The following is a 19,639-nucleotide window of genomic DNA, read 5'->3' on the forward strand; positions in this document are numbered from 1 at the left end:
ACTACTTGTGATTCGTTCGCTACTTGCGATTTGTTCGCTCCTCGCGATTCGTTCGCTCCATGCGATTTGTTCACTCCGTTACCTAACCATTCTCGACTCTTCTCTTTACAGAGTAGCACAACCGATCGTCACACAGCCGAGTACCATCATTCACCCGATCGTCACCGAGCCGATTGCCGATACCGAGCCGAGTGTTGCCGACGACTGCCACCAACAACCGAATCGATGCGACAGCCAACCAACATACACTACATCTCCAGCTAATCTCAAAACCATTGAATATTTATATTTACGCAATTGTATCAATAAAGCGTTGTATCACAATTAACTGTTGTTCTTACTTAAGGTTTGTGGGTCCTTAATGGCTGGGCTAATCTCAGCCTTCGATAAAACCACTCGTTATACAATTTAGTCCATAAGTAATATTACCATATGCAGAAGTATGACAAATTTGATTACTCCCTTCAACTTGTTCAACATTTGTGGTTACGTTACCCAAAATTTGGTCTTATCTTAGCCTAAAGATTGAGGGTATAAAAAAATTAAATTTAAAATTATTTTTATTGGCACCGCGAGAATAAAACTAAAAATGTTAGTTAAAAGCAAAATCACCTCTCTCGTATTTATTTATCGTTCCGAAGCATGGGTATTTGCGAAAGCAGATGAGGCAAAACTTAGTATTTTTGTGAGAAAAATTCTTCGAGAGATTTATGGGCCATATGCATGATCATTTTTTGACTTAAGACGCTGCAAGTTGAAGATGATATTACAAAACATGGCTTTCAAAATTAAAGAAGTAAATTATAAGATCGGTGCTTTGGAAATCTAATCTTAGTTCGACTTATGGAACAAAACATTCTGTTAAGACATCTAACTTAGTAAGTAGAGAAGGCTTTCTATTCCGTCAAATGGAAAACTTGTGGGAGTTGCTTGAAAAAATAATCTCTCAAAACTATATCAGAATTGGTAACGCTTCCTCTCGGCATTTGAAATAACACAGAACACAACAATGCGATTGGAAGTCCATTTCGATTTTCATAATAAGAAAAAAACCTTTGCTACAGTCTCCAGAGCAAAAAAAAAAAGACTTATGCTTAAAAAAATATTTCCTTGCCAAACCAACATTCTCAACCTAGATACATTTTTTCCGTTTCCATAGTTTCTCCTTTAATTTAAATTTATTTGTTTTTGTTGTAGTTGTTTTTTTTTTGCTTTAGTTTGTCTTAAATTTAATACATTTATTGTTAACTTACAAATATGGCACACAAAATGTTGCTTGATTTATGATGTGTGATGTACATTCACGTACACACACACATCTACTTCGTCGACATGGCATCCTTAGGAAGGAATTTCGTTTTGTTTTTTTTTTATTTTCCTTTCGTTCAATTCGACAATACAACAAATTAATTTTTCACATATTCAATAAAGAATTTTCAAGATTTACAAAAAAATTGAATTTTGTTTTGCCATAATTCAGTTGTTGCTGTTGTTGTTAGTGATGCTAGTGGTGTGGAAAAATACCTTGTTGTAGTTGTTGTTTTTTGATGAACATTTGGAACCTGCTACGATACAATGGTATATCAGTTTATCATGTACATAAGATGAGAGTGAGAGCCTGATTGAGTTTTGTTTTATTTTTTTGGTCTTGTGATGTTTGTTGACTCCTTAGAGAACAGTTTCCATTTCCGCTATTTCCGTTTTATATGACCTAAGAAGATGAAACAGGAAGGAAAATAAAAATTTCAAATAAAAAACAAAAGAAAGGAAAATATTTAATTATTAATCAATTTATTTTAAATGTTATTCTATTGCAAACATTTAATTAAATTTCTAAAATAATTTTTGTTTATTGTTTTTTGGGGTTTGTATATTTGTGTTTGAGTGTGTGTATGTGTAATTAAATTGAATGTTATCTCGATATTATTTTGTGTATCCTTTCGTACACGACATTCTCAAGTCATCCATGTGATTGATGATATCTGATGTTAAGAACTTCATTGCTATTTCCAATTTTCCTAGATTCCAATTTGGGAGGAGTGGTATGCTTTCTTGCAACGTTTAGCTGGAATGTGGTTAGGTTTTAGTGGTAATGGTGTTGAGTATGTGAGTGGGATTTTGTTATGGATGTATGTCTGTGCTTGTGAAGTTCATTTAAGCCGGATGTGTATTCATTTAAGCTGAAAATTGTCCATTTGCCATAATAATCAAACATGTTATTGTAATCATGATTCTATGTGGGAGAGAAAAACTTTTCCTATTAATTACAACAGTAACAATAAATACAAAAATCCTGCAAATCAATCAAGCCTTTTGTATAACTCATCAAGGATAACAAGAACAACAACTACATATATTTGTTTCTCTTTCTCTTTGTTGGCCTACAAATTTGATATTTAATTTCTGTTTTATTTATTCACATACACAAAGAGGCTATAAATTGTTGTGTCCTCCTCCCCTTCTCTTTGTAATCTAATAATTTATGTCAATGTCCTTTGCTTAGGGACGCCATATCTACACAAAAACATGTACTTAATGTGTCAAAATGGAGAAAAGCATTACAAATTATTCTTCGAAAAGTTTTTGACTAATGTCGGCAAGAAAGTTTTCTTTTTTCCGTCGCCTTAAGATATGCATTTCTATAGAAATGACCATTTTGGGGACAATTTGTTGGAATAATGTAACAACATTTGGGCACAAGCCGTGGGCGGTATAATTTACAAGCATAGATGTGAAATAAATTGTTGTAAATTTAATTTAAATTAGAGAGCAGGCAAATTAATTATTATACGATTTTGAACTCACAGTATTGTAAAAAGTACTTCAATGGCTCTAAGCCATAAACATAAAATATACAATATATAAAACATAAAATATAAAAATATAAATATAAAAGTATAAAAAGAAAAAAATATAAAATATGAAACACAAAATATAAAATGTAAAATATAAAATATGAAATACAATATACAAAATATATATATATATATATATATATATATATATATATATATATATATATATATATATATATATTAAATATAAAATATAAGATATTAAAAAATAAAATATGAAATAAAAAAATATAAAATAAAAAATATGAAATATAAGATATAATATGTAATATATAAAATATAAACTATAAAATATAAGATATAAAATATAACAAAATAAAAAATATAAAATAAAACATATAAAATATAAACTATAAAATATGAAATGTAAACTATATATTATAAAATATGAAATATAAAACATAAACAATAAAATATGAGATATAAATTATAAAATAACAAATATAAAACAAGAAATAAAAAATATGAAATATAAAATACGCAATATAAAACATAAACTATAAAATATAAAATATGAATTTTAAAATATCAAACATTAAATATAAATTATAGAATACAAAATTTAAAATATAAAATACAACATATAAAAAAAAACATTGTTCCACAACATCCCATACGGGGCAAGGTAGAGTGCACCCCGATTCATATTTAGCTCAATGATATGGGACCTACTGTTTATCGCCGAGTCCGAACGGCGTGTCCTAAGACACCACTTGTGGAGAAGTTTTTCAAGGCTGAAATACTCAGAAAATTTCGCCAACATTACTGAGGGGTATTTTGCCACCGTTGAAAAATGTTTGATGTTGCCTGGCCGGGGAATCGAACCCCCGACCTTCTGCGTGCAAGGCGGGCGTGCATACCATTGCACCACGGTGGCACCAAAAATACAACATATAAAATATAAAATTTTAATATAAAATATGAAACATAAAATATAACAAGTAAAAAATATCAGTCGGCTTTGCCGACAGAAATATACCCTCACACAGTGGTGTCACTTGTATGGAAAGGAGTGCCAAAAATAGTTCTAATCGAGTTAACGCCTCGAAATTTTAAACATAGTTTTATAACGAGCCCAAAAGGGAGAAAAACAAATTTAATGGATGTAGGTCCACATTTGGGTGTAGCCCCCATATAAAGGTACTCCTCGATTTTTTACATTATCACGATTTTAGCCAAATTTTCCAGTCGATTTGGCTGTAATTTTGCATTTTGTGTTCTGAGGGAACAACATACCACCTTGCAAGAAATGTTCAATATAGGTCCACGTTTAGATATAGCTCCCATATAAACGTACCTTCCTATATTCGGTATTTTGACGATTTTAGCCAGATTTTCTAACCGAGTTGGCTGTAATTTTGTATTTTGACTTCGGAGGGAAGATCATACGTCTGTGCAAAAAATGTTCAATATAGGTCCAAGTATAGGTCCCATATAAACGTACCTCCCGATATTCGGTATTTTGACGATTTTAGCTAAATTTTTCAACCGATTTGGCTGTAATTTTGCATTTTAATTTCTGAGGGAACACCATACCTCCTTGCAAAAAATGTTCAATATAGGTCCACGCTTCGGTGTATCTCCCATATAAACGTACCTTCCGATTTTCGGAATTTTGGTGATTTTACAGGCGTGGTATAAGGGGAATAACTTACAGGGTGGCAGATGGTGACAGCTGGATTTCTTTTTATCGTAAACTAGAGACTTTACCCTGTATTTTTAAAGAAATATGGACTTGTCCTTACGGAGCCACCATTAGTAAAACTCAACATAAATTTATAGCAATGATTTTAAAAATAACACAAAAAGTCATATACAAAGAATTTATTTTTTAGGAACTTAGAAAACGAATTTTGAATTTGTTTTTTCGCAAGAAAATTGTCAATGCCATCAACTTTAAGCTTCATTTTGCAAATTGTACATTTACTTCTTAATTTTTTTATAATTTCACGCATAAGCTACGAATGCTTTGCGGATCTTTTTTTCGTTTTTAAGGTACCACATACAAATCTCAACTTCTGCGACTTAACTTGGCATATTACCGCTGTAAATTGGCAAAAATAATACTGGATAATAAAATTTTTATGTGTTTAGAGAATATTTATTTCAATCGCAATCAAATTTGTCAACATAAATTTTTCGATTTTTGTCCACGGGCGGAACCACAGTGCCTCAGCCCGTTCAAGAGATATCGTGCATAGCATTTTAGTGACATTTTTTTAAATATTGGGGGGAAGTATCGGAAGTTGTGGACCGGATTGAAACTAAGTTTGGACAAATATGACAAAGGCCAAAATTTGGACCAAATCGTTTGATTAGTTCATGCTCTCCAGCCACTACATATGGAGCCATAGGGTTTTTTTACGCCTTTTGGTCTGTTTTCTGAATCGAAGTGATTCGAGAACAGGTCTTAAAGTGAACTTATCCCATGTTTTGTGTGGGAGGTACCCAAAGGAGTCGGCAAATATAGTCCATGTTCGAACCTGATCTATATCTGGTAGATATATTAGGATGTGCAAAGTATGGATTACATCGGTTACTCCCTTCAAAAGTTATCGTGCGCACAATTTTTCCGAACATTTTTGAACTTTTGTGGGGGAGGTACCTGGACCGATATGGCTAATCTTCGAACTTAAACTAAGTTTGCACAAAATATTACGAAGGCCACCTTTTGGACCGAATCGGCAGATCTGTTCGAGAGTTATCTTGCGCTTCAACCACTACACACGGTGTCATAGGGGATTTTTGTACCTTTCACGCTATTTTCTCAGGCAGTGAACACAAGTTGCTACAACAAAAATCAAAGCGATTCAAGAGCAGGTCCTAAACTGAACTTCTCCGAAATTTTGTGGGGGAGGTACCCGAAGGAGTGGACCGATTGAGTCCATATTGGAACCTTATCTAAGTCTGATACAAATCGGATCAAATCGGTTACTCCCTTCAAGAGTTATCGTGTGCACAAATTTTCCGAACATTTTCGAACTTTTGTGGGGGAGGTACCGGAAGGAGTGGACCGATATAACCCATCTTCAAACTTTAACTAAGTTTGGACAGGCAGCCAGACAGACAGACGGACGGACATTGCTAAATCGACTCCAAATTGTCTGAAACACATTTCGTCCAAACATACTTGGGGTCTAAACCCATTATTTCGATGAGACACATTTTGCCCGTATGAAAGTCTGTATACCCTCGTTAGCATAAATGCTGAGGGTATAAAAAACTTTAAACTTTACATGTTTCAAATCATGCGTGGGAGATGCCCTAAGGAGTGGTACGATGTACGTTCCATATTTGGGCGTAATCCAAGTATGTACGCGAGTGTTATGTTAGGCACAACCAAGTTTAGTTAGTGCCGGCAGATTTTTTGGAGCTCCAGGGCCATTATCTCAAAAAGTATGGACTTGTCCCCGAAAAAGAATACACCGTCAAGGAAAAGAATACAAAGTCAAAATTTTGATTTTTAACAAAAATGCGTCGTTTATTGGCCATTAATCGGTTAAAAAAATTTTAAGGTAAATTCTCTTATTTGAAGACAAAATTTTGATGTATTCAATAAACTCACAAAAATATATGAAGACTGAACACCAAATTTCTGTATTTTTGGGTGGATAATGTGGCTAAAAACTTAAAAACCCGAAAATTTGAGGGTACCGTTTCACGGGGTTTATATCAAAACGTGAACCAATACCAATAATTCTCTGTAAAAATATTTCGCAAGACCTGGCGAAGACTGAATACCAAATATGATGTGGCTAAAACCTTGAAAATACCGAAAATCGGGCGATACCGTTCTATTGGAGCTATATCAAAACGTGCACCTATGTACATAATTTTTATCAGAAAAGTTTTTTGGTCCATTGGGAACCCTCAATGCAAAATTTCGGCATATTTGGGCGTGAAACATATGTAAAATCTTAAAAATTCCGAAAATCGGGAGGTACCGTTATATGAGGTCTATATGAAAACGTGGACCTATGTCCATAATTTTTATCGGAAAATTTTTTGTAAAGTGAAAATCCCGCATCTCAAAATTCAACCAAATTGGTTGATAAGTTTAGCTAAAATATTCAAAATACCGAAACATTAAAAAGTACCGTTGCATGGGGACTATCCCAAAACGTGGACCGACCTTCCCAATTTTTTGCTCTCGACATTGTCAGTGAACTATAAGTATTTATACCAAAATTCATCTGCCAACGCCAACTCATTTTATATTTGGCCACCGTTTGTTTGAACTCGCGACATAGTGCATAGTCCGGTCAAAATAGACATGCGTATTAGGGGGAAATAGCAAAAATTCCCACAAAGCTGAATTTTGGTGGAGAGCTAGGGTTAGCCATTAGAAGCAACGTCCTAAAAGTCCCCATCGATCCCATGTGTGCAAAACAAGTTATTCGGGGTCAAATTCATTTTTGGAGGCATTATTCAGTTTTTTTAATTTTTCTCAAAAACGGTAAGACCTAGCAAAAGCCGGCTAAAGTAAAAGTTGTAGATTCAATAATTGTCTACAAGAGTGGTCTTTATGATTCTTAAAAAAGACTTACCATTTTCGAGATATCGCGATCTAAAGGTCAAATAAAGAATTAGCCGCGTAAGTACATTATGAGGCGAACCGATTAAAGTAACGACACTATGTGTTAGATACTTCCGTAAGCTTTCAAACGATATCCACTTTGCGGTAATCGGTTCAGTTGAACCGGGTCTAACCCGGTTTTTAAATTTGGCCTTTCGGGTCGAATAACCGGCGAACCGGATCCGCAACCGTTGAAAATTATACATTTCCGTAATCAGCGCAACAAACCCTACCTTCGGACAAAACTTGAAAAAAATCGGAGAGTTTTCGTTGGGGTCGTTCCCGTTGGGCTTTCGATTATACATGTGGGTTAAATGGGCTATTTTCGCATAAAATGACTCTAACATTGAATAACTCTACTAAACACGCTCCGATTTTGTTGGATTTTTTTTAGAAGATAGCTATAATTTCGCTCTTCAAGAAACTATATATATTTTGGGGGACAGACCCGATTACTTCGCTTTTTTTAGCCGGTTCGTCTGAATATGTGCATATTTCCCTTATAAGAGCATAAAAATCATGTGTTTTTTAGAACAGCTATATCTCAAGAATGGTTCCTTCTAGGAAAAAAATTATTAAGGTCAAATTTGTAGATAATTTTCCTGCCTACAATATTTACTTTAGTCGCTTTTTGATTAGATCAACCGTTTTCAAAAAATAAATCCGAAAACCTAAAAAACCCTTAAAATTTGACCTTTGACCCCGAATAATTATTTTTGCACACATGGGATCGATGGGGACTTTTAGGATGTTGCTTCTAATGACAAACCCTAACTCTCCACCAAAATTCAGCTCTGTGGGAATTTTTGCTATTTCAATGTCTATTTTGACCGGACTATAAGAAGACATCATGGTTTTTGCAAACAAAGAGCAGTATGAATTTGGAATGGAATTAGACGATGGTGTCATGGGTGTAGTTCCCTATGGTTTTCACGGTGATTCTGAAAGCTCTGATGGTAAACTCCCTAAACGCAGGAAGACATTACATGCTGAAAATTCTACATGGTTTGCAGACAAAAACAAAAGATGCAGTGAGTTGTGGCAGAAATACATGGGAAGACAAAAAAGGACGTGTAATGTTTTATATTAAATATTAGCCGAAGCGGTCCACGTTGCTGGCTCTTGAAACAGTTTATGTTACCTTTTCTTATGTCAATTAATTTTTTTTTTGCATCGCAAATTAGTTGGGATATGCCAGTGAATATCAATAATAAGTAAGAACGTCCTTAACTTCGGCCAGGGCGAGCTTGTTATACCCTCGACCACGAGTTGTATTGAATTTTACTTCAATTCGTTTCGGTAAAACAATGTGGCTAACCTTCAAAATACCGAAATTCGGGAGGCACCGTTCTATGGGGCTATATGAAGGCGTGGACCTACATAAACAAATTTATGGGAGAAAGTTTTATACCCGAAACGAAGAATAAATACCAAATTTCAGCTGTTTCGGAGGAATATTGAGGCCACACCTTCAAAACATCGGAAATCGGGAGGTACCATTCTATGGGGGCTATATGAAGGCGTCAGTACCAAACATCTATACCAAATCAAGAAGATCTATCTTAAAATTGCGAGCTGTATCTTAATTTCAAAAGACGGACAGACGGTCATGATTATACCGACATAGAATTTTACTCTGGTCGGGTCTTATTGCTAAAATATGTACCCAGAATTGGGGAAACGGAATCGTTCGTAAGTTTTATATAGAGCGCATTTAAAAAAACGTTTTGGTCCATTAAACCCGCTAATAATTATCTCATCACCATGTTAAATTGCAAGCTTATTCTTTGCCTTAAACTCAAATCATTCTTAAAATTTCGCTCCGATTGGAATATTACTGCGATCTACAGGACAGTTACAAAGTCGGGTAAAAACTGTGGGTTTGGTCCATTTCACACCTTTCGATCATAACCAACATCTAATGGGGTCACTTTTGGTAGGAACCCGACCTCTCCACAAAATTTCGTGACGATCGGTCCAAAATTGAGGCCTGGAGTTTTATTAAAATTGTTAATGGATGGACGGACACACATAGCTAGATCGATTTATCTCGTCAAGATATGAAAAAATGGCAAGGGGAGGCGGTCTACGATGAATACTTCGCGATGTTACACGAACATTGGACAAAAAAAAACTTATAATACCCATTCCACATTGTTTTGTAAAGTATAAATATTTTATTTTAAAAAAGTCCGTAAATTGTAGGAAAAGGTCGTAAGTCCCTACAAAAATAAAAACTGTACAAGGAAAAGGTCGTAAGTCCAAAGACATCCAATTGTGTCCAAAACGAATTTTATCAATCAAAGTACAGGTATTGAAGCGGAATAAATAAACGAAAAATACTGTCTTTACCATCATAATAAAATCTTTAATACAGAAAGCGCTGGAATGTTTTTTCTTCCTCCTGAAAAATTTATTGAGAGGGACTTACGACCTTTTCCGACGGAGCAGACGATATGTACATATGTTTTTAAAAAACAATCATTGGGCTGCAAAGCAATAAGCGTGCGTTAGAGATATTGTTAGAGATATTGCTAATACGCTACCATGTCCAATGAAGCTCTCCAAGTTGTAGTTTTCTTTTTAAGTATTTCTCTGTTATTAAGCATTGGCCTTAGGAAGTTGTATGCCAAGTAGTCTCTCTCCTCCAGTATAACTACCATAAACAACTCGGCCATCATTTACACTATCTTATCTAATTCCTGTTACTCACAGGATAAAGGATATTTCATTTTAATTAAGAGTGGATGCTAAAATTCGCACAAACAATAAAAGTCATTTTAATTAACTTGAGGTTTTATCCCAACAAGAAGCTCGGGAAAACAAAACAAAAATACTTGTGGAGGCATTTTGATAAGACTGCGAAACAAAGTCCATGTGCTTAGAAGCACACACACATAAAAGAGAAGCCCCCTTAATGCCAGAGGGGATATTGTGGAACATACCCAATTTGGAAAAATAAAACTGAGTGTAAAAAACAAAGCACACATATACATAGCCTCAACACATGTATGTATTTGTTGTATTGTTTATGCATGCACAGACATGTGTATGTACTTTCGCCTAAGTGAAATTTGCATTCATTTTTCATAAGAACAACAATTGACAATTGTTTTGTTGTTTTAAATGTTTCCTCACCTCCCCTTGCCACTTTTCACATATGGTTTGTTGATTCTTATCACATGTATTGTTTTTGTTTTTCATTCTTACTTTTTTTGTTCAAATCCAAAAACAATTAAAAACAATTTTCATGAATAAAGGAAAAAAAGGCTGCGGAGGAAGAGGAAAAACAAAACACCACCACCATTTCATCTTTTGTCCCAAAAAATAAAGTGAAAGCCAAACAAGTTTTGTTTCCTTTGTTTTTTGTTCAGAGGAAATAAAACAAAAGACTGTAATTCTAATGTTGAAACTCGCTTCGAAACAAAACGAAAAGCAAAACACCAACAAATGTAGTGCAGCAGTAACTGAGGGGGAGATGGAAATGAAAAAAAAAACATAACAGGAAACACGAAAATAAAGAAAACGTACTGAACTCCTTAAACAACAATAACTACAGAAGCACCAGCAGGAACAGCAGTACCTAACATGCTTAACATCCTTCCTGGCATTAGAAGAATCTCGGTGAACGGAACGCAGCCTTGTTTTATCCACACATGTGTATGCAAAATCTTCAACTCTTGGTAGCCCCCGGAAATGATACAACCTTCTATAGGAATACTAGGTGCCCCCATTTCTATGGGAATATAAGGTCTCCCACATTCTCCAGAGTAAGGTGCCCCACTGTAAAATTAAATTACATACAACTATTTGTTGGTAATTGTATTCTAGCATAGGCTATATGCATCAGCTCTACAAATGTGCAATAACGACAGAGATTCCCACACATTCACCGACATTCATACACCTATAAATGTACCATAATAACCCCATTTACATATTGTTTGCACATAAGCAATTAATGTTGATATTCTGCAATGGGTGGAGGACCTCTCTGGGTGGTAAGAGAAATCACATTTTCAGATAAGGAATAATAAAAAACAAACACACACAGTAATGGTAATGGAAGAATGAACAATGACTGGGTTTGTAGTAGAGTTACAACGTAACCTCTTCCCTACCCCCCAAACAAGTAACTGGGTATGGAGATCGGCATGTGTATATAACCGGAAGGAAGCAACATATTTTAAAACATTACAACAGGCATTCCCCGTTTTGCTTTTGTTGTAGTTAAGTCTTTCATAGGCATTTAATAAAAAAAAAACGACAACAACAAAAGAACAGACAAGAATTAGAAACACTGCACACAAAAAGACACATTTTACTATACAAATACACCACCCAGAGTTGTACATACATTCCAAAAGCCAGAGACTTGACTAGTAGTCTGGTGGATGTACATATGTACGATATGTGTAGATTCTACACATTTTACTACTACATACGTACATATATACAGACATACAATGTTCTGTTATTCTACTCCAAGAAAACCACTGCCAGTAGATACAAAATTAATTTCAGATTCATGGATATGCAAAGAAGAATACAATACATTCTATGATTGCATGTCGGTATGTTCACAGACATACACATACATATGTGTGTATGTGTCGGTATATTATGGTTGTTACATCTTGTAGTTATTTTAAAGTCATGTATGTAAATGCATACATATTTGTAAATCTTGAAGTAATTTTGTGTTTGTTAGCAGAGAGGTTGGTTATATAAAGGACTTAAGATTTTATACCAACACTAACTGGCATAAACATTAGGCCGGGGCGATTTGTGTGGAAGGAAAAAACCTTAATGGGGGCATTAGCGTTTCTGATTCCTGGAATTGAACTGAGCAAAAAAGTCCACTAGACCATATGTCTACGGTGAAAATCGAGCCTCCCGATTTTTACTTGAAGTTTTTCATTGGCGTTTTTTGGATATTTTGGCATATAACAGCCAAACCATTGACCACCAAAAGACCAAAATTGTAGCCAACACAATAATTAAGAACTCTCTAGTACATTGCAAAAGTATTGGAATGCTCCTTCAGGCAGTTTTGGCCTTGAGACTGCGCAAATTTTTCGACAAATATCGATAAATGACACTGTGCTACAAAAGTTGACCAGAACAAGTAAAAAAGTATCAGTCGGCTTTGCCGACAGAGATATACCCTCAGCCTATGTGAATTTTAACTTTCATCTACGGAAAGATCGGATGTAATTAGGGTCTTTTTAGAATTTGGTGGCTCTTTTTGGACATTTTAACTAGCCGACAAAATTGTGGATTTGGATTAAAGTTCAAATGTGTTGGGGAGGAGGTACATGAATGAATTGACCGACATAGTCCATTATGGAAGTGGATCTTATTTTGGGGGTCATACATTTTCGATAGATATCGCGCCCACTAATCATTTCAGTGTACCATCGTATAACTTTTGGACCAGTATGTCAGAGAGCATGGAGCATTGTCCAGGAAAAACATAACATCGCTGTAAACAGGACCACAACAAACAGCATTGGTATACATTTCCAAAGGATCTTCGAACAGACCCTAAACTACATCTAGACAGAAATATTGAACCTTAGGGTACCTAAGGAGGGGACCGATATGGGCCGTTTTCGAATATGTACAAAATATTAGGAGATCCAAATTTTGGACCAAATCGGCTGCTCTCTTCAGTAGATATAAAATGTAACATTTAAATGGCATTTTTTCAATTTTTGGGGGAGGTTCCTGAAGTTGTGGACCGGTTTTGCGCATCTTCGAACTGAAACTAAGTATGGACAAAATACGACGAAGGGCAAATTTTGGACCAAATCGGTGATCAGTTCGATTTTTGTGTACCCAAAGGAGTGGAGTAGTATATGTATTAGGATGTGTAAAATTGGACCAAATCGGCCACTCCCATCAAAAGTAATCGTGCGCACAATTTTCCGAAAATTTTTAAACTTTTGTGGAGTGGACCGATATGGCTAATCTTCGAACCTAAACTAAGTTTGGATAAAATGTTACGAAGGCCAAATTTTGGACCAATTTGGCAGATCCATTCGAGAGTTATCTTGCGATCCTACCACTGCACACGGTGTCATAGGGGTTTTGTGCACCTTTCAGACTTTCTTCACAGGAAGTATGGACTTGCCCCTGATGAAACTTGTACCATCGTATAGAGGCCAGTAAATACAAGTTGTTACAACAAAAATCAAAGCGATACGAGAGCATGTCCTAAACTGAACTATTCCGAAATTTTATGTGGGAGGTACCCGAAGGAGTGGACCGATTGAGTACATATTGGAACCTCATCTAAGTCTAGTAGAAATTTTAAGATGTGCAAAGTATGGAGTTATCGTGCGCACAAATTTTCCGAACATTTTCAAACTTTTGTGGGGGAGGTACCGGAAGGAGTGGACCGATATAGCCCTTCTTGAAACATCTAAGTTCGTGCAAAATATTACGAAAGCCAAATTTTAGACCGAATCGGTTAATCCATTCGAGAGTTATCGTTCGCTCTAGCCAGCCAGACAGACGGACGGACATTGCTAAATCAACTCCAAATTGTCTGAAACGGATTTCGTCCAAACATACTTGGGGTCTAAAACCATTATTTCGATGAGGCACATTTTGCCCGTATGAAAGTATATACACTTATATACCTCGTTAGCACAAATGCTGAGGGTATAAAAACAGGACCAAAAAGGCGGGAAAATTATTTTCCTCTTGCACTAGGCTGCTTAGAAGACACCACACAGTATAATTATTTATTTTCACCATAATGAAATTTAGATTAGCTTCCGAAAACGGGAACTAATAAAGTCGGTTGAAAAATGGAGGAGCTATGCAATTTTTTGTGTGTTCAACTTTTTGTTTTTTATGCAAGTTCGCCTCTCCGTCCGGCTGTGGTAATCACTCTAGCATCCACAAAAACTGAGATAAGACGCAGAAATTTTGGAAAAATAGATTTTTTTGTGTAGGACATGTCAAGTTCTAAGATAGACTATATCGGTCCACGTTTTGAAAGATATTATTCACCCCTTTAAAAGGAAAAAGGATCAATAGAAATCCGTTGTGAAAAGAAGAAGATATGCCCGTTTAAATTTGAAAATGTACGAAACCCAGATTTTCACTACTTTTACCGTTATAAAACAATAAAACGAAGTGACCCAAACAAACCAAAGGTATTTTCGTTGTCCATGGACCCCAACACGATAGAATTTTCTAACAGAACGCTTGAATATTTTTCTACTCAACTTTTGTAGCACAGTTTCATTCATCGATATTTGCCGAAAAATTTGCGCAGGCTCAAGGCCAAAACTGCCTGAAGGAGCATTCCAATAATTTTGCGATGTTGTAGAGAGTTCTAAATTATTGTGTTGGCTACAATTTTGGCCTTTGTGTTGGATCGCAAATCTCAATGGTTTGGCTGTTATATGCCAAAATATCCAAAAAACGTCAATGAAAAACTTCAAGTAAAAATTGGGAGGCTCGATTTTCACCGTAGAAATATTATTCAGAAACGCGAAGGGCCCCATTAACGTTCTCAAATCGCCCCGGCCTAATATACATGCATGCAAATGTATATTCAGTGCATGTATTTATTGCTGTGGGTGTAACATGTTGGTTCAAGCGCCTTGTTAATCCTGTGGGATATTTTATCCATTTGGACTTAATAAAGCGGAAAGAGAACGATAAATCACAGATCGCAAACTCGATGCCGAAGTACTGAAAACCCAATAGTTAGCATAAACCTATTCGACAAGGGCCGTCACATCAATAACTATGGGTTTGTGTTCGTTTACTTTTTTCACCACAGAGGCTGCAATATATCCCCGAATGCCTGCTACAAGCTATTTTGGTTCGTTCCTGTATAAAGAACAACCCCACACCATGGATCTGTTCCGTTTGCCAGATCCCCATCCACCATACGTCAAATTCGGTGAGATGTAATGGATGTATAGAATATTGAATTACATATAGTGCAGAGGATAGTGAAGGCTCCTCAGGTCTTAGTCGCATCCAGGACTACTGCGATAAGAGGAATTATTTTTGTTGTTGTAGCAACGCAAATATGTTCGATTGAGCATTAATTAAGTTTTTAGGTTCCGGTTCCTCTGTATCCAGACCTCAAAAATTCTGCAACTTGGACTGGTTTCGTCCATAAAGAAACGGGATGCAGGTGAGTAGGGTTAGCTGAGCAGCTAAACAAATGCAGAGCGTCGTGTGGGCACAATCCACATGTCGTGTTTGCCTTGGCAGCTGGCGTTCTTCTGCAGCGATGGGTGGGGGTAGTCCACGAGTACGACCTTCACACAGTATCTCTGTACTGTATGCGCGACTGCGTCATTGTGAATGCTATCCACGACTGCCTGATAGACTTGTGGGTCTAGAGGTTCTCTTTAATAGTTTGGACATCTCTCTCTAGATCATGAAGATCTCTCCTAGCGTGCTTAGATGGGAGAAGACTGTCCATTAAATCGTGACAGGGATGCTCGCTGCAATAACACCTAAGCAGGTACTGCATCTACAACATCCTGTTGTGTTGATGCACCGGTAGGGTTTTGGGTAGGGAAATCCCGCACCGGGAATTCCCGGGAAACAAAATCATACTTCCCGGGAAATCAGGAAATATCTTTTTACATTTATCACAACTAATATTGAATGAATGAATAAACTATGCCCGTCATTTTTATATCATAGAATCAGAATTCTATTAGATTTTACCGAATCAATAAATTACAAAAGATTTGGAAATATTTATCTTTAATCTACAAAAGTGTTTACGGGAAAACATGGACTATAAAGACGGATTTTTATTATGTTCCATTTAAGTGCGAAATAATATTTTCTATTTTAAAATCCCATTTTTATACCCTCAATCAATGGGCTAAAGATGGTCCGGCTGGCTGGCTGGCTGGTGCGCACGATGACTCTCGAACAAAGGCACTGATTAGGTCAAAAATTTGGCATTCGAGATTTTTTTCAAACATAGTTTAAGTTCGAAGATGGACCATATCGGTGGTCCACTACTTCCGGTACCTTCCCCACAAAAATTCAAAAATTATCACAAAAATGGTGCGTACGACAACTCTCGAAGGGAGTAACCGAATCTGTCATAATTTTGCATATGGTAATATTAGTTCCAGGCATAGAAAGGGCTGCACACAAAATGCAGAAAAGGTGAAGTTTAAGAGCTCCTCCCGGATCGATTTCAAATTTTTTCAGCAGTTTGTCTTTACGGCCCCCTTTACGACGGTACCAATTTTGTCGGGGGCAAGTCCGTACTTCCTGAGATAATGTCTTAAAAGCTCCAAAAAACCTTGATGGCAACAACTAAAATGGAAAATTGGAAAGAAAACTCCCGCAGGAAGTTTCTAATTGGTCCAAACTTTGCACATTGTATTATTTCATCTATTCATGTATCAGGTTGGAATATGGACTATATCGGTCTAGCCCTTCGGGTACCTCCAACACAAAATTTTGGAAAATTGCAGTTTAACAGTTCATCTCGAATCGTTTTAAATTTCTTTCCAAAAGTTCTACTTGAAGGCCGTGTTACGACGGCGCAACTTTTTTTGGGAGGGCAAGTCCACTCATCCTGAGAAAAAGCATAAGATAACCGTCGAAGGGAGAAATATCCCACACTCCCTCTTTTAAATGTTCGGCAACATGTTTTGTGTGCGACCCTTGTTAAAACGGTACAATTTTTTTTCAGGGTAAATCCATACTTCTTAAGAAATTAGCTTAAAAACTCAAAAAGCCCCTAGAAACGTCAGAAGTATTGTTGTATTGACTCTCGTATTTTAAAATTTCCCGGGAAATCCCGGATTCCCGGGAATGGCGATTTTATGATTCCCGTTTCCCGGGAATGATAAAAACCGGGAAAACCCAAAAGCCTATGCACCGGTAAAACCTTAGCCTCCTTATGAAGATGGTGCACTGTTGTCATGAGGAGGCACCCTGTTGCAGTCCTCAGGGCGGCATTCTGGTAGGTTTGAATATTCTTCCACTGCGTAGCGCTAACATTTGTGTTGCCGGTCAACGACTTGAGAACATTGTTCCTTCTTGTGGTCTTATCGCAAATAGCTGCGGCTTGCGCGGACGACAGGAGTTATGTTGCTGCTAACCGCACCAGAGTATTCCCATGGGTTTCTCCAACTTCGTCGTGGGAATTATCAACGTCGAAATAAGGGAGACCCGCGCTGTCTCCTCAAACTCAACAAATGCATCATCTATTTTCCTAATTCCAGCAATTCACCGAAATTTTAGAGTTTATAAGTCGAAATAACATCATGGTCGCCCCGATGCAGGAAACATTGTGAGATTTAAAGACCTGTAGTTTTGCGGAATGATCGCACAAGAAGCAGAGGAGGAGGACTTGCCTTCCTTTTACACCAGTCTGTACAGCAGAGACTTATCCCGCTTGAGCTTGACTCACGTGACCCAAGCATGGAGTGTATGGGAGTAGCAGTAAAGTGTGGGACTGCCGAGGTGGAGTTGCTGAATGTACATGTGGGCGATGAATAGCTGTGCCTTGCGTTATAAGCCCGACATTAGTTCGCTATTGGAAGGCAATAACAGTCTGGTGCTAGGGAACTTCAATGCTTTGGCATGCGCTTTGGCATTCCATCCTAGGGTACAGCGCTTTCCGAGCAAATTTATAGCTCAACATTTTGAACGGTGAATGAAAACGCTTCTACTAAGATTAGATAATGTTGATAAACCGAATGAAATTCCCCTATAAATGGCGTCGTACTCTGATTGTATTCCGCCCAAAAATATCATAAGACTGCAGTGTACAATGTTCCTGGGAAATAATTTCGTTAACCCATAAAAATGTTTAAAATCAATATTCTATTTATAATTCTAATTATAAATAAAATAATTTCTTTTCTTTTTTATAAATAAATATAAATAATACCTCTCAAAGATTAGTTTTCAAAACACAAAAACATTCCATTAACGAAACAAACAAATTCTCCCTCAAGCAAATTTTCTTTTGTTTTAACTTTCCTTTTAATATTTTACACACAGAAAAACATCTCCTTAATATTTTTCTGAATATGGCCTTGATTATCTTCAAGTCTCTCCCACACACACGCATACACACAAAACACACACAAACAAACTAATCCTTTTGTTATGAAGATGCTATTCAAACAATTACATTTGGTAAACAACTTGGCATTTTAGTCCGGTCAAAATAGACATGCGTATAAGGGGGAAATAGCAAAAATTCCCACAAAGCTGAATTTTGGTGGAGAGCTAGGGTTGGCCATTAGAAGCAACGTCCTAAAAGTCCCCATCGATCCCATGTGTGCAAAACAAGTTATTCGGGGTCAAAGGTCATTTTTGGAGGCATTATTCAGTTTTTTTAATTTTTCTCAAAAACGGTAATACTTAGCAAAAGACCGCTAAAGTAAAAGTTGTAGATTCAATAATTGTCTACAAGATTGGTCCTTATGATTCTTAAAAAAGAGTTACCATTTTCGAGATATCTCGATCTAAAGGTCAAATAAAAAATTAGCCGTGTAAGTACATTATGAGGCGAATCGGTTAAAGTAACGACACTATGTGTTAGATACTTTCGTAAGCTTTCAAACGATATCCACTTTGCAGTAATCGGTTCAGTAGAACCGGGTCTAACCCGGTTTTTAAATTTGGCTTTTCGGGTCTAATAACCGGCGAACCGGATCCGCAACCGTTGAAAATTATACATTTCCGTAATCAGTGCAACAAACCCTACCTTCGGACAAAACTTGAAAAAAATCGGAGAGTTTTCGTTGGGGTCGTTCCCGTTGGGCTTTCGATTATACATGTGGGTTAAATGGGCTATTTTTGCACAAAATGACTCTAACATTGAATAACTCTACTAAACACACTCCGATTTTGTTGGAATTTGTTTTAGAAGATAGCTATAATTTCGCTCTTCAAGAAAATATATGTTTTTTGGGGGGACAGACCCGATTACTTCGCTTATTTTAGCCGGTCCGTCTGAATATGTGCATATTTCCCTTATAAGTGCATAAAAACCATGTGTTTTTTAGAACAGCTATATCTCAAGAATGGTTCCTTCTAAGAAAAAATTGTAAGGGTCAAACTTGTAGATAATTTTTCTGTCTACAATATTTACTTTAGTCACTTTTTGATTAGATCAACCGTTTTCAAAAAATAAATCTGAAAACCTAAAAACCCTTAAATTTTGACCTTTGACCCCGAA

General features: G+C 36.4%; 1 protein-coding gene across 4 annotated transcripts in view; it reads right to left on the reverse strand.

The window, feature by feature from the left end:
* Positions 1–1,177: 1,177 nt before the first annotated feature.
* The window catches only part of Nmdar2 (glutamate ionotropic receptor NMDA type subunit 2), a 545,795-nt gene continuing 527,333 nt past the window's right edge, over positions 1,178–19,639 (reverse strand). For all 4 annotated transcript variants that reach the window (XM_073976408.1, XM_073976409.1, XM_073976410.1 and 1 more), the window contains one exon: positions 1,178–1,711. In XM_073976408.1, coding sequence (XP_073832509.1) covers positions 1,669–1,711 — 43 coding nt within the window. In that variant the 3' untranslated portion in view covers positions 1,178–1,668. The remainder of the gene's footprint in view (positions 1,712–19,639) is intronic.

The sequence above is a fragment of the Musca autumnalis genome, unplaced genomic scaffold (genome assembly GCF_047663935.1).
Source record: "Musca autumnalis isolate F117 unplaced genomic scaffold, ASM4766393v1 scaffold_3, whole genome shotgun sequence".
NCBI lineage: Eukaryota > Metazoa > Arthropoda > Insecta > Diptera > Muscidae > Musca > Musca autumnalis.